Consider the following 14,163-nt stretch of genomic DNA (forward strand, 5'->3'; position numbering starts at 1 on the left):
CCCCAGCCCCTGGTTCTTGCTGATCCTGTAATGTACCCTCATTCCTCTTCACTCCTCCTAGAGAGATGACTAGATTCCGCTACTCTAGGATGGTGGGGGCAAAAGTGTCCAGGGAAGTCCGCTACCTGGTGTGAGATCCCAGCTGCCTGGCAGAGCAGAGAGGCAGGGACTTGGGGAGGAACAACAAGGTCCTGGCCAACTAAAGATCAGTAGAGAGGATGTGGGTCTTCACGTGTCCTTCTGGGTTCCAGGCTGGCTTACGCACCTTGCATGACATTGGGCCTGAGATCCGGAGGGCCATCTCTGGGGATCTGACGGCTGAGGAGGAGCTGGACAAGGCTATGAAGGAGGCGGTGTCTGCCGCCTCCGAAGACGACATCTTCAGGGTAAGCGCCATGACTGGTGTCCTTCATGGGGGACAGTGCACTAAGTCGGTGTTTGCCTGACCTCTCTGAGGAGCGCCCCCCTCTCCCTAATCAGCTCTCTCCTGACCCCTGACTCCTTCCTGAGCCAACACCATGCCATGCCATCCTCCTAGCACACAGTGCTCAAAATAAGGCCGGCTCTCGGAGAACAGGAGGAACTTCTAGAAACAAGTTTTCCTGGAGAAGTTTCTCATCAGAAACTGGGGAATAGGAACTCCAGGGCCACATCTCATCTGAAAATCTGTTTTACTCACCAATATTTGAATATCTGGCATAGCTAAATAAAAATATAAACTCTGGCTTTTCTTGGAGGAAAAGCAGGTTAAGTGGCCACATTAGGCATGGGTTCTCCTGTGGCAGCTAGACAAACGGCATCTGCCCTATTAATAAGGAGCATGTGATACCCAGGTCACAGTGGTACCCTCCAGACCGCCCCCTCTTTCCCCACAGTGGTATTAGGCACTGGGAAGGATCACACACGGCCATGTGTGCCGTAGGACTCCCGTCTCCCATCTCGCTCCCTCACTTGTTCTGCCAAGCCCAGTCCCCAGCTCAGTTTCCAAGACTATAAAGCACACAGGGAACCAAGCTCACCCTGCTATGGCCGGCCTTCCAACCTTACGGGCATCACCAGTGAATGGCCTCAGAGACACAGAAGGCCACTCTTCCAAGGCCTGGCACCAGACCCCAAGGACCTTCAGATATCAAGGATCCGACAAACCTTACAAACCATCACTTCCCCAACCCCTTGCTCTGGGAAAAGCAGGAATATTTAAGGAAATCACTTATCCCTGACTTCAAATCTCAGAGAATCCCCTACAGGAAAGGAGCCATGATATAAATGATACCGTACACTCTTCACTCTTAGTTTCAATTGGCCCAATGCAGCTTCTAGCTCCAGGAACCAGTTTGTTTCCACTAAAAGAATCTGGTTCACACCTTCCATTCCATCTCCCCTTTTCCCAGCACTCCCAGCAAGCTCCCCAAAGCTAAACATCTAGCTTCTATAGAGGACAGCCATCTCAGACTTGTCCTTGAAACCCAACCTCAATCTCCAAACTTCCAGGGAAACTTCTAGACCAGCAACCTCTGGCCTGTCCAGGAATATGAGGAAATCCTGTCCTGGTGCTGTGGGAACTGTGGGAGCATCTAAGTCCTTCCCTTTACCATGTGTGGTAGAGGTCAAACTAGAGGTCAAACTCGCTCCCTGTGGCCTGTGCCTCTCAACCACTGCTGCACAAGGGAGCCAGGGATGAGCAGGAGAGAGAGACATAATGGAGAAGCCTTCTCCACCTACCGCTCTGTCTTATCTACAGAGGGCTGGAGGCCTGTTTGGCAACCACGTCACCTACTACCAGAGTGACAGCAGGAGCAACTTCCCTCAGACGTTTGCCACCCAGCGCCCACTGCACATCAACAAGACAGGGAACAACCAAGCGGACACCGAATCACCGTCCCATGAGAAGCTGGTGGACTCCACTTTCACCCCCAGCAGCTACTCATCCACGGGCTCCAATGCCAACATCAACAATGCCAACAACACTGCCCTGGGCCGCTTCCCCCACCCCGCTGGCTACTCCAGCACGGTCAGCACTGTGGAGGGCCATGGGCCTCCCTTGTCCCCTGCTGTCCGGGTACAGGAGGCAGCATGGAAACTCAGCTCTAAGAGGTAAGCAGCAGGGTAGGCCTGGGCATGAGGCCTCACATACCCAGATGACGCCAGGAAAGACAGTCGTAGGCCACTCAGCCTTCTAGTTCCAGTGGCGGCCACCTCCCTGAGGTAGAGGTTGAAGCCACCTTGCTAGCGTCAGCTGCTCCCACTCACACATGGCAGTCACAGTGAAGACAGCACTGTTCTGTTTCCCAGATGTCCTGTAAGATACCACACCTCTGACAGTCCTCCCTCCTCTCATCCCTCCTCAGCATGTTGACCTGTGACCCTCCAAGATGTGTGACTTGGACTTATGTAACAAAACCTCTGCCCTTCCCCAAATCCCTAAGTTTAGCCTTTCATGCAGCTGAAGTTGGGCAGTGTGTCCTCTTCTTTAACAGCAGCAACGCACTATGGTTCCTGGGATCTGTCCTGGCTTCCATCTCCGCTCACCCTTTTCCCCCATTGCCCTGTGCTGTAGGACACAACACTAGGAAATGCAGGCGTGGTGGGCTCTATAGTTGTTCTCGGTCTTGAGGAAGGTGACCTGGGCTTCTGCAGTCCCCTCTTTATCCTCTTTATCGGATGTAGGCTTCCTGAGCCAGGGTGGGGAGGGACACCCTCTGTTCTTATTACATCACCCTTAACTAGCTGCCCTTGCAGCCCCAGCAGGCTGCACAGACCCTCAGCCCGTGGGTTGTCGGTGAGACCGCCCTTTCCCTTGCCCTCTGGCCCAGAGTACAATCACAAGTCTCAAGCGTCTTTTCTGAACCCCAGATGCCCCGATCGCTATTCATGGAGCCACATACTCGCTCACTGGTTCTCACACAATCCTGTTTCCAAATGACTATAAGCAAAGTCTCCACACCCAGGCATTTGAATGGCAGAGTCCAGAAGTGTTGATATGGCATCCTACCTACCCACAAGTCACTCGGGGACACTGGCTCTTTCACCGCTCAACCGCAGTCCTAGCTGAGCCACACACAGGGCACCAGACTGTGTGCTGCTCTGACAGCTGGTTCCCTAGGAGACTACTAAGATGAAGCCGTTATCCCATGCCTGTCCTGGAGGCCCCGCCTGTTTCTGCAAACACTACGCCTGCCCCACCATCTTTGAGGATTCAGCCCTAGTACTAGCTACTACTTCCTTCTATCCTTGTGAAAGCCTCTCCCTTTCTTTCTTAAATTCTGATTTTATTTAATTTTTTCCTCAAAAGTTTCATATATATATATATATATATATATATATATATATATTCATACTCATCCCCCTATTGCCCTCTCTTGTCTCCCTCCCAGCCCCACCAGTTTCCTTCCTACTTCCATGCCTTTTCTTTTTTTGTGTGGCTTGGATAAGAATGGGTGGACGCTTACACCCTTGAAGACCCTCATTCTCCTCCCTGAGCCATTATTAGCTCCTTGTGGGGTGTGGAGCCTCCTGAGCCACGCCCCCTCCACGAGGGCCCAGTCTTCTAAGAAGGCAGCAAACAGTGGTTTCACAGTACTCCTCCTACCCTCCAGCTTCCTGCCCCCTCTCCTCAAATGTTCCTCGGGCCTTGGAAGGGCCGATGCAGATGCCTCGTTTAGCACTGAGCACCCAAGGGCAAACTATTCTCAGTACTTTGTCCACATGAGTCTCAGCAAAAAGAAGTTTCTCTGACCAAGGCTGAGAGGAGCACTAATCTGTGGGTACAGATGTAAATGTCATAACAGCATTGCCATGTAGTAAAACAGTAGTAAGTTCCTGTAGGCCTAGGGTCTCTGAGACAGAGCTGCAGAGCTCAGGGAGGCACTGAGCTTCACACAGACCGGAAGATCACCTGGCCAGAGCTTGGGAGCAAATGACCAGATGGGCAGGAGGTCCTGTCCCAGAAAAGGACAGCATTCTCTCAAAGGCACAGCCAGGTTGGAGCAGGGGGATCTTTCTCTCAGGAAGAACCCAGACTCAGGGGGGCTTATTCTGTCTGCTCAGACAAGCCTTCTTTCTGCGTGGAGTCCTTTCTCTGTGCCTTCACTTCAGGGTCAGAACAGAGAAGTAGCGACCATAGTTCCAGGGTCTTGTCAGTTGGGTCGAGCCGCCTCCTAAAGGCTCAGCCACCCACAGGAAGCTTGTGGTTCCTTGTATTGGCTGCCCAGTCCAGGCTGCCGCTTCATAACCAAGTCTCCACTTCTGTCTTTGAATGTTCAAGTTTGTAGAGGGGTGCATGTACTTTTTTGTACCAAGCCATGATTGACATCCAATGTCTTCCTCCTGGGATCTCTCACTGAACCTGAGGCTCACCGATTCAGCTAGTTCTTCCCATCTCCTCATGGACACTAGGGACTGGGCTCGGGGCCTCATGCTCGCATGACAACCTCACTACCAACTAAGCCCCTGAGTCAGGCGTGTGACTCTATCTAGTATCACAGAGAAAACTAAGCATGGGGTGAGCTAAGGGTCTTGGGCCAAAGAGTAAGAATTGGGAGCAGAATTCAGACCTCCTTGAATCTCCCACACAGAGCCCTGACACAGCTTGTGGCATCCATGGCTCTGTGGCTTCATCAGAAGCTGTGGATGCCCGATGTCATCTGAATGGCTGGGGAGGAGGCAGGAGGCCCGGTGGATTCTGACTCTTTCCCCCACCCTCTGACGCTGCAGGTGCCACTCCCGAGAGAGCCAGGGGGCCACGGTGAGTCAGGATATGTTTCCAGATGAGACCCGCAGCAGCGTGAGGCTGAGCGAAGAAGTTGAGTACTGCAGTGAGCCCAGCCTGCTCTCCACAGATATGTAAGCCTCCTCCCCGGGCGGCCCTAAGTGTAGAACAGGGTGAGGACTGAGCAGTGTGAAAATCCCTCCTCTAGGCCAGACAACAGCACCTACCCAGGATTCCCTCTGCCGCTTGCACTGCCTCCCTGCAGAACACTTCCAGGAAACCTTTTAAACGTTGGGACTGTGATCAAGGTGTATGTCGTGTGTAGTGTGAGTCGGTATACATGTACACTGATGCTTAAATAAGCGTGCTGTGGAACGGCGTCTTTAAAGGCTGCCCTGAGGAGGCACAGTTGGCACAGCTAGGGATGCTAGCTCAGTCCTCTCGGGGATGTTTAGCTTCCGTCTAGATCACCGAGTGGCTGATCTGGTGAGTAGTGGTGCTCTGAAGAGTTGGGCGAGCGTCCGGTTTATAAATAACTAGGCAAGAGGAGCTCAAAGGTGCCGAACAAGAAGTAAAATTTAAAAAGCTGGAGACGTCCCTTACATTCAGCGCGTGCCTGTTGAACTGTCACAGGGCACCCGATAAATGCTGTGCTGTTACGCGGTGCTAAACAGTCGGTGACCTTTACTGTTTAAGGAAAGGGACATAACTAACCAGACTCAGTTACTGCCCATTATCTACATACGTCAAGTGGTCATAAATGCCTCATAAGTATGTGGTTAAATCAATAATAATCGACACAAATAAATAAAACAGAATAGCAACAGAAGGTGCTAGATGTATCAGATCCTGCAAAAATAAATATTGTTTAAGAAGTATGTATTTAAGGATGTGCCTCTCTAGGCTCCGTGTGAAATGTTTATGATTACTGCAGATACCCTTCTCTTGCCTGAAAGAGCTTACACACACACACACACACACACACACACACACACACACACACACACACACCAGGTTTTTGGGCCCTTAGAGTTAAAAGAGGGAGAGGGGCAAGATGAAGAGATTCTTGTTCTTCTTAAATACTTTCCTGACTCTGAACAAGCCAGCTTTGAATCCAGGAGGTTTTTGCTAGCCAGTTAGGGAGCTAGGGGATCACAGAAGAGGGGGAAGTGTGGACCTTTTGAACCAGCCACCCACAGACTGCTATCAGGGCCACAGACACGCAGAACAAGTCCACCAGCAGGGTAGCTGGAGTTGTGCAACCAGGCCAAGCAGCAGTCAGGTCTGTGAGAGCGGGCACAACTGAGGAAGAAGAAAATGTACTGGAGTGGGCTTACCTAGTCAGGGATGGAAGCAAGGCGGGGCAACGTCAGAATACGAGATCCTCATGTCCCGATCTCCCCCTGCAGATGTGTACGTCTCGGAATCACTGTGCGTGATTGCAGGGTTAGATTCAAAACAGACAGGCTCTACAGTGTCCGACTTCAAGATGCAAAGAGTTCTGTGAGCATAGCTCAGGGGTAGAGTGTTTGCTTGGCATGCTTGTGGGTGATGCAACTAAGGGAGTATCTCCTACGGCTAGGGATGTCTATGGTAGTGGGGATCTGTATAATAGATTTCTCATCATGATACAGCATCACAAAGTCTGGAAGTCATCAATGAGACACCCTAAGGTCTGCCACTGCTCTACTATCTGACGGCTGGATGACTGCATGGCCACTGCAGGCAGTGGCTTGTGTGAAGAGAAAGCCACGCAGGGGAGAATTGGAGGGATAGGGGATGTAGTAACACTGAGAATGTCTATAGTGAAGAGTATAGACCTATGTGAAGACAGGCGTGGAGGGTCCTTCTAAGAGAATGTTGTATGGGCCTAGAATCCCTTCTCCAACTTTCCCTAAACCCAAGAAAGCCTCCACTGGCTGGGATCAGAAGCTCAAGGAAGGCTAGGGTCTGGGATAGGAGTTCAGCGGTCGGGTGTTCATCAAGCATGTATGAGGCTTTGAATTCCAATCTTCAGCCCAGTGGGAAAAACAAACAAAAAACCAACTACAAGGCTCGTGCACTGGGTATGTATCAAGAGCTGGGACACCCAGCAAGCAGGCCTCTGAGACGACTAGGATGCCTGAGACCAGACACAGGTTCTTAGCATAGCCTGACACCGACTCCCCACACCAGTGTGTAGGGACACGAATCGGCGCTGCCTTCACTGAGGAAAGTAGAAACTGCCTTCTAGGGACAGCAGCTGTCCTGACACCTCTGGGCGGGCCCTCAGGAACAAGTGTTGATGCTTCTCCATTCCAGACTCTCCTACCAGGACGATGAAAACCGGCAACTGACCTGTCTAGAGGAGGACAAGAGGGAGATCCAGCCATCTCCAAAGAGGAGTTTCCTTCGCTCTGCCTCTCTAGGTAAACCCACACCTTGCTCTGCCCACGTAGACAATAGTCACCTCTAAGATGGCAATGGTCAGACAGCAAGTGACAACAGAGAACTTATTTGGACCTCACTCAGACGACCTCTAGAGATGGCCTGGTAGACATGCGAAGTGACAGAATAGCTCTCCAGAGACAGAGTCTGTCGGAAGGGGACATAGACAGTGGCTACTCAGATGCCTCCGACAATATAAAGAGCTTGGGGCTGACAGCACTGACCCCTGTACGTCAGCAGCCAGCATCGAGCCTCTCTTAGTCAGCTTTCTGTCACTGTAATAAAACACTTAAGATGGCCAGCTTAAAAAAACAAGAAAGGGGGTTGGGGATTTAGCTCAGTGGTAGAGCGCTTGCCTAGGAAGCACAAGGCCCTGGGTTCGGTCCCCAGCTCCAAAAAAAAAAGAATTAAAACAAAAAACAAAAAACAAAAAACCAGCTTCCAGGGACTAAGCCACTACCTAAAGACTATACATGGACTGACCCTGGACTCTGACCTCATAGGTAGCAATGAATATCCTAGTAAGAGCACCAGTGGAAGGGGAAGCCCTGGGTCCTGCTAAGACTGAACCCCAGTGAACTAGACTGTCGGGGAGGGCGGCAATGGGGAGGGTGGGGGGGGAACACCCATAAGGAAGGGGAGGGGGGAGGGGGATGTTTGCCCGGAAACCAGGAAAGGAATAACACTCGAAATGTACATAAGAAATACTCAAGTTAATAAAAAAAAAAAAAAAAAAAACAAGAAAGACTAACTTGAACTCAGAGATTTGGAAGCTTGGCGTATTACTTTGGGACCTGTGACAAGGAGGCACATTATGACAGGAAATGTGTTCTTTGCCTCCATAAATAAAGGCAGGAAAGAGATCAGTGTCCCAGGTTCACTTTCAAAGACACCTCCCCACGGTAGAAAGCCTCCCATGAGGCTCCACTTTTTAAACATTCAGCCAGCCTTTGAACTCTACAAACTGGGGATTGAGCCTTTAATGCATGGCCCCCGTTAGACATTGTGGTCTAAATTACGCAGAGCTGTCACGGGTCGGTGCCATCACCTGTGTCCTGATTCCAGTTCTCTGCTACTTTTGCAGGTCGAAGGGCCTCCTTCCATCTGGAATGTCTAAAGCGACAAAAGGATCAAGGGGGAGACATCTCTCAGAAGACAGCCTTGCCCTTGCATCTGGTTCATCACCAGGTATTAACGTCTGTGAACAGGTCACAGCCGCACAACCTAGGATGACAGTAGCTCCCCAGATACTTTTCTGTCTTCCCCTCTCAGACCTCTGTGCACCAGCCCCTGAATAGGGCCGACTACTTCTCTACACGTAGGCAGGTCCCTATGAAACCACAGTGAGGATTCCTCTCATGAGTCTAACTGGAAGCCTCGGGGCTCGTGAGCTTTCTCCTTACAGCGCACAGATATCCCCCCACCCCGACTCCCACACTGCCTGACACTGCATGTGCCAACTGGATACAATATACATGGCGATTGATGGTACCTGGACCTTGAATGTCAGAGCAGTCTATCTGTCCACTGCAATGCAGATATGATAGCAGCACCTGTCAGTAACACGGCCAACAGAAGGAAATGCTGGGCGTGGTGGCCATGCCTGTAATCACAGCATCCAAGAGGCTAAGGATAGAGAGTTTTAGACTAGGCTAGACTGGCAAAAAAAAAAAAAAAAAAAAAGTAGGAATTGTGTGTACATGAGTATGCATGTGTGTGTGCATGTACACACATATGTGTTTTCTAAACTGATATCACTTCAGCTCAAAGCCAAAGCACTGTCTAAATAGGGATCGTAGTCATAAACTTTCCAACCTAATGCACATAGAGTTATGCTTCCTTTAGATTTCCAGGTAACCAGAAGCTGGGGGCCCTCATGAGCTGGGAAGGAGGAAGAAAGGCAGGGACACTGTGTGCTTTTTAAAAATGGTTTTCCCAGGTTGGTTCACCCACCTGTCTTCATGCCCATAGGGAGTAAACTAGTTTCCCCTGTGTGTCTTTCTGCCACCTCCAACCCATCCTCTCTGTCTCCCAGAGATGGACATTCCCACCATGTGGTGGCATTCTTTTCAACAAATGTATCCCATCTAGACAGTGCCGAGAGAGTCACAGGGACGGTGGCAATTCAGACCTACCCTCGGGAGTCTCAGGAGCATTCGGGGACAGAAGGCAGGCATGGAAATCCTTTAATCATGACGCAGTCTAACGAGAATAAAAAGAGTTCAAAACACACTCTGTTGAGAACGACAGAGTGTTTTCAACTGGCCTGTCTCACTGTAAAAGTTAAAATAATGGCGACTGGTGTTCCTAGCTCTCCATGATGGATACCGTCCCTCTAATGCCTTATTTCACTTGACATCACAGGGACCTATAGGTCAGCTTGTAGAGAGGGCGGTGGCGAACTGCGGCTCTGTGTACCCACACATCATCGTTGTCCTTTCTGTTCAAGTGGGAAAAGCCAGAGTGACCGAATCGAGATGCTACGGCTGATAGAGCCAGTCTAAACGTGGAATGGTCCCCGCTGGACTCAGTTGTAAGGTCCTGAAGCTAAAGGGAACTGCTATTATGTCCGAAGGAAATGCTCGTTAAAATATATCTGTATATTATTAAATGTTACACCAGTGAGGTAGACGGAATCTTGACTTCCAGAATTCTAAGTCGAACTCACTAGAAAAATATTGGCTCCCAAGCTCCTCAGAAGGCAGAGGCCTCCTAGTAAACTCCTGTTTCTTATGTCCACAGGCATTGGCAGTGGCAGGCTTGAGCCCCCTCCTGCAGAGAAGCCATTCTCCTTCCACGTTCCCCAGGCCACGCCCCACGCCCCCTGTCACTCCAGGCAGCCGAGGCAGGCCCCTACAGCCCATCCCTACCCTGCGGCTGGAGGGGGCGGAGTCCAGCGAGAAACTCAACAGCAGCTTCCCGTCCATCCACTGCAGCTCCTGGTCAGAGGAGACCACAGCCTGTAGTGGGGGCAGCAGCATGGCCCGGAGAGCCCGGCCCGTCTCCCTCACCGTGCCCACCCAGGCTGGAGCTCCAGGCAGACAGTTCCACGGCAGCGCCAGCAGCCTGGTGGAAGCGGTATGTGAATTCAAGCTCTTGCGGGGAGAAACGGGGGCCCAGAAAGCAAGAGAATTTGGTGCAGAGAAGAAAGCCTGGCTCCTTCCCAAGTAGATTGGCTGTCAGTGTATAAACTAGAGAAGTGCTGAGGGAGGGCATGGTCTGCAGACAGTCGCCACCATGCCTACAGGACAATGGCCACCGGTTGTGATGCACAGGGAGAAAGCCCTTACTAAAGTGGGGTCCAATGAACCCTAAGAAAAGCTCCACTGCTTCCCAGTGTTCGCATATGCTGGCACTGTCTCCTACAAGGAGGGCCGGGCTTCGCTATGCTCAACTCTGAACACCCCCGAGCTCTGGAAGCTTGCCAAAGGAAACTGGCATTTTTCAGAGCTTCCAGCGATTCTAATGCATGAGTGGCCACGTTCAAGGTGGTACCCTTCTTCCCCCCTGAGCTTCTGTTCCTCCTTTAGAGATAGCTTAGTGGCACAGTCCTTTGCCCCTGAGGAGCATCTATTCCAACCCTAGCACCACAGTTTAGAAGCCGTTGACAAGGGTAACGCACCCGAAGGAGCATGGTCCTTAGAAACTGTCTCCTAGGAGAACTGGTGTAGGGAAGTCTAGGCAACAGAGAGCTCTCTCCAGTATGAGGCCTATAACAGAGTCAGCCTCCATCACTGGACACGTCAAGAATCTGTCCTGTGGTCAGACGGACCTAAGAGTGGAGTTCACTCGAGTAATCTCTGGTTCTTTCCAGCTCAGAAGTCCTAATTCTTCATTTGAGCTTGGATGTCCTTTATTCGTCTCAGAAATCTGAGACTTTCTAGGTGCAGCGACTGTAGCGGAGGAAGACATTGGGAAATGGGCTTCAGCTCTGGTGAGCTCCCACTGTGGTGCTGAGGACAGAGAAGTAAGCACAGTGTGGCCAGAACAGATGTCGGTAGAATGACCAAGCAAGGTCATTCAAGAAGGAACAGAATCCTGGGGGGGGAAGAGACCAGGACTCTGCCATGTTCAACCCCTCAGCTCAGAGTCTTAATCTTCCCTCGAACTAGTCACTGAAGCAGCTGGCAGGAAGGATGGACACAGGATGGTCGTCTGCAACCCTCCCAAACAAAAGCAAAGAGTGCATCTTACCCTGAGGCAGACAGCTGGCCAGGGACGGGAGGCAGGATTCACCACTCACCAAACCAAAGTGAAGGCTTCTTGGACAGATAGGGCAACATGAAAGAGAAGAATAGAAAGGGCCTACTAAGATCTGCATGTGGAAAAGCAGAGCAGAGCCCAGCCCCTCTGCAAGTCTTTCCTTATGTGGTGATAGTGGCTGAATCCTCTAAAACTCTCTCTTCTGACGTGTGCTTGCCCACTTCCTTCAGTTCAGACCATACTCCATCTCTACTTTCCTGTGTCTCTCTTAGCACACAAATACAGACACACAAGCATGCATACACACATCCTGCACACATGCACAAATGCACACAGCATGCACACATACCCACATGCACATGCGCATGCATAGACATGCTGCCTGAACACCAGGCTGCAACTTCCTCCCCAGGGAGTTTGGAACTTCAGTGACCACGCCCCTCTCCTGTCTTCTTGCCCCTCCCTTTCAGGTCTTGATTTCAGAAGGACTGGGACAGTTTGCTCAAGATCCCAAGTTCATCGAGGTCACCACACAGGAGCTGGCTGACGCCTGCGATATGACAATAGAGGAGATGGAGAACGCCGCAGACAACATCCTCAGCGGGGGCGCCCAGCAGAGCCCCAACGGCACCCTCTTACCTTTTGTGAACTGCAGGGACCCAGGGCAGGACAGGGCTGTGGTCCCAGAGGACGAGAGCTGCGTATATGCCCTGGGGCGAGGCCGGAGCGAGGAAGCGCTCCCGGACAGCAGGTCCTATGTCAGCAACCTGTAGTCCGCAGGGCTGGCGAGACGCGGGTGTTTTTTATTCGTTTCAATGTTCCTAATGGGTTCGTTTCAGAAGTGCCTCACTGTTCTCGTGACCTGGAGGTAACCGGAACAGCGTCTTCATTCACTGCTGTCGGGATAAGCCTCAGAGCTGGGCGGTGTACGAAGTCGGCTTTTCAGGGGAGAAGGCCAAGGCCGTGGTGCGGGGGCTCCAGCACCTTCCCACGGCAGCACCGCCCAAAGGACCCCACCCCACCCCCTAAGCAAAAGGGTGTTTTCCCCTTGCTTGTATAAACAGTCATTTGCACATGTTCTGTCTGAGCCTGGCCGTCTCTATGGAGCAGGGCCCCAGGGATCTATGGCAGGAATGGGCCAGTGCCCCCAGTAGGAGCCGGAAGGTGGCTGCAAGGTTCCCAGCAGTGCAGATCTGGTCCCTATGGTCCCTTCAGGGACCCTTCCCCTGCTGGAACTGAGGTGCAGGTGGCAGGAGCCAGTGCAGACCACACCACCTGCCCTCAGCTAGCCAGACCAGGGGGCGCAGGCTGCTTGCCTGGTGCTCTGGGTTTCATAGTTTGATGGTTCTTGTCAGCATGTTGCGGTTTTCTAGGTTATGATTTCTTTATTACTATTTGTTGTGTTTTCCCACGGGGAGGGGAGGAAGAAGAGCGTTTACGACTGCGCAGCCTCACTTCACCGGTTCCACATTTGCATATTTAAGTTGGATTTGGTTTTATTGTATTCTTTAAATGGTGCGGTCCACCCCCACCCTCACCCCTATTGGAGCAAGGGTTCATTATCACCACGGGGAGGTTTTACCTGCTCTGTGTATGCCCAGTAACGTGTTACAATTTTCCTTAAGTCAAAGCAACTTTTTTTCCCCCTTTCCGGTTTGGTTGAGCATCACGACCTGCAGGTTAACAGTCAGTTTAGATAAGGCGGTGTGTGTCTGGGCGACTGAGCTGGGCTCCTTTCTATGCTGGGCATATGGATTGGTTCAGGAGAGAAGAAATATGGGCATCTTTGCGTCACACGTGTGTCCATAGTGGGTCGTCTTGTGTGTCTGTACATCCACACGGTACGTGAGCACCCCACCCCACCCCACCCCCGCACAAAGTCTGTAGATCCCCGTTCGGGTTTGACTGCAGGGAGTTCTAAATCTGGGGCTATTCGAAAGCAAGAACAAACCACTGTCTCTGCTTCTGCTTCTGAAACGAGAATCTGGTAACTGCATTTTCTGTCCCACGAGATATGCAAAAGCAATGCAATAATATCCATTTTAAAATACGATTGTGAGTTGTGTCAGCATTAAAATTCTATTTTAAAAAAACATGAAATTTAAGGGGAAAAAACTCAAGAAGACATTTTGCTTCGATATATTCTGTGTAATGTTTTATTGCATTGATAATGTTTCTGTTGAAGAAACTGTTATACTTGAATTCAGGTCAGTTTCAGTATTTTTCAAATATTTTTTTAAAACTGAATTGCAATTGTGCCAAGCAAATATAATGACTTAAGTTTGTTTTAAAATTCACTTCTTGTATATTTTGCTGCATGTAAAGTAAATCATTTTGTATTTGGAGTGTGACAAGCTTTACCTTTGAGCTCTTAAGTGCTTTTTCTATATGTGGTGGGGGGAAGATGGTTTTTCTTTCATTTGCAAAGTGAACAAAGGTGTCGCCCTGTGTAAGTCCTCACGCTGCTCTCCGTTGGCAGGTCTGGGAGGTGCCATTTTGCATATCTTGTGTTTTGTTTCCATATCCCTCAGTATTTCCAAAACCTGGGGTTTAGCTTGCCCATGCCGCATCTTGCTTTGCGAGATCAGGATGTGTTCCACCCAGGTCTTCTGCTGCCTTCCGCTGTTCTCTGTGGAGAATTGTCAAAGATGCTCCGGCATCCTGTGGGAAGAGGCAGCTGGCTTTACCAAGCACTCCCACAGCATCGTCTCAACTGAGAGGATGAGGTGACCATCAGTGGTGGGATAGACTCACCTTTGACCCATGGTTTACCCAAACACAGACAGCCATAGTCGGGGGCTGGCAAACAGTGACTGGATGGACCT

At 50.8% G+C, this 14,163-nt stretch overlaps 1 protein-coding gene across 3 annotated transcripts in view; it reads left to right on the forward strand.

Annotated features, from left to right (window-relative positions):
* The window catches only part of Cacna1c (calcium voltage-gated channel subunit alpha1 C), a 608,098-nt gene extending 594,400 nt beyond the window's left edge, over positions 1-13,698 (forward strand). For 2 of the 3 annotated variants that reach the window (XM_032905806.1, XM_032905803.1), the window contains exons 41-47: positions 252-386; positions 1,742-2,094; positions 4,714-4,842; positions 7,010-7,116; positions 8,220-8,323; positions 9,878-10,213; positions 11,809-13,698. In XM_032905806.1, coding sequence (XP_032761697.1) covers positions 252-386; positions 1,742-2,094; positions 4,714-4,842; positions 7,010-7,116; positions 8,220-8,323; positions 9,878-10,213; positions 11,809-12,111 — 1,467 coding nt within the window. In that variant the 3' untranslated portion in view covers positions 12,112-13,698. The remainder of the gene's footprint in view (positions 1-251; positions 387-1,741; positions 2,095-4,713; positions 4,843-7,009; positions 7,117-8,219; positions 8,324-9,877; positions 10,214-11,808) is intronic. The other variant, XM_032905804.1, reaches the window with a different exon arrangement.
* The last annotated feature ends 465 nt before the right edge of the window (positions 13,699-14,163 follow it).

The sequence above is a fragment of the Rattus rattus genome, chromosome 6, assembly GCF_011064425.1.
Source record: "Rattus rattus isolate New Zealand chromosome 6, Rrattus_CSIRO_v1, whole genome shotgun sequence".
NCBI classification, from domain to species: domain Eukaryota; kingdom Metazoa; phylum Chordata; class Mammalia; order Rodentia; family Muridae; genus Rattus; species Rattus rattus.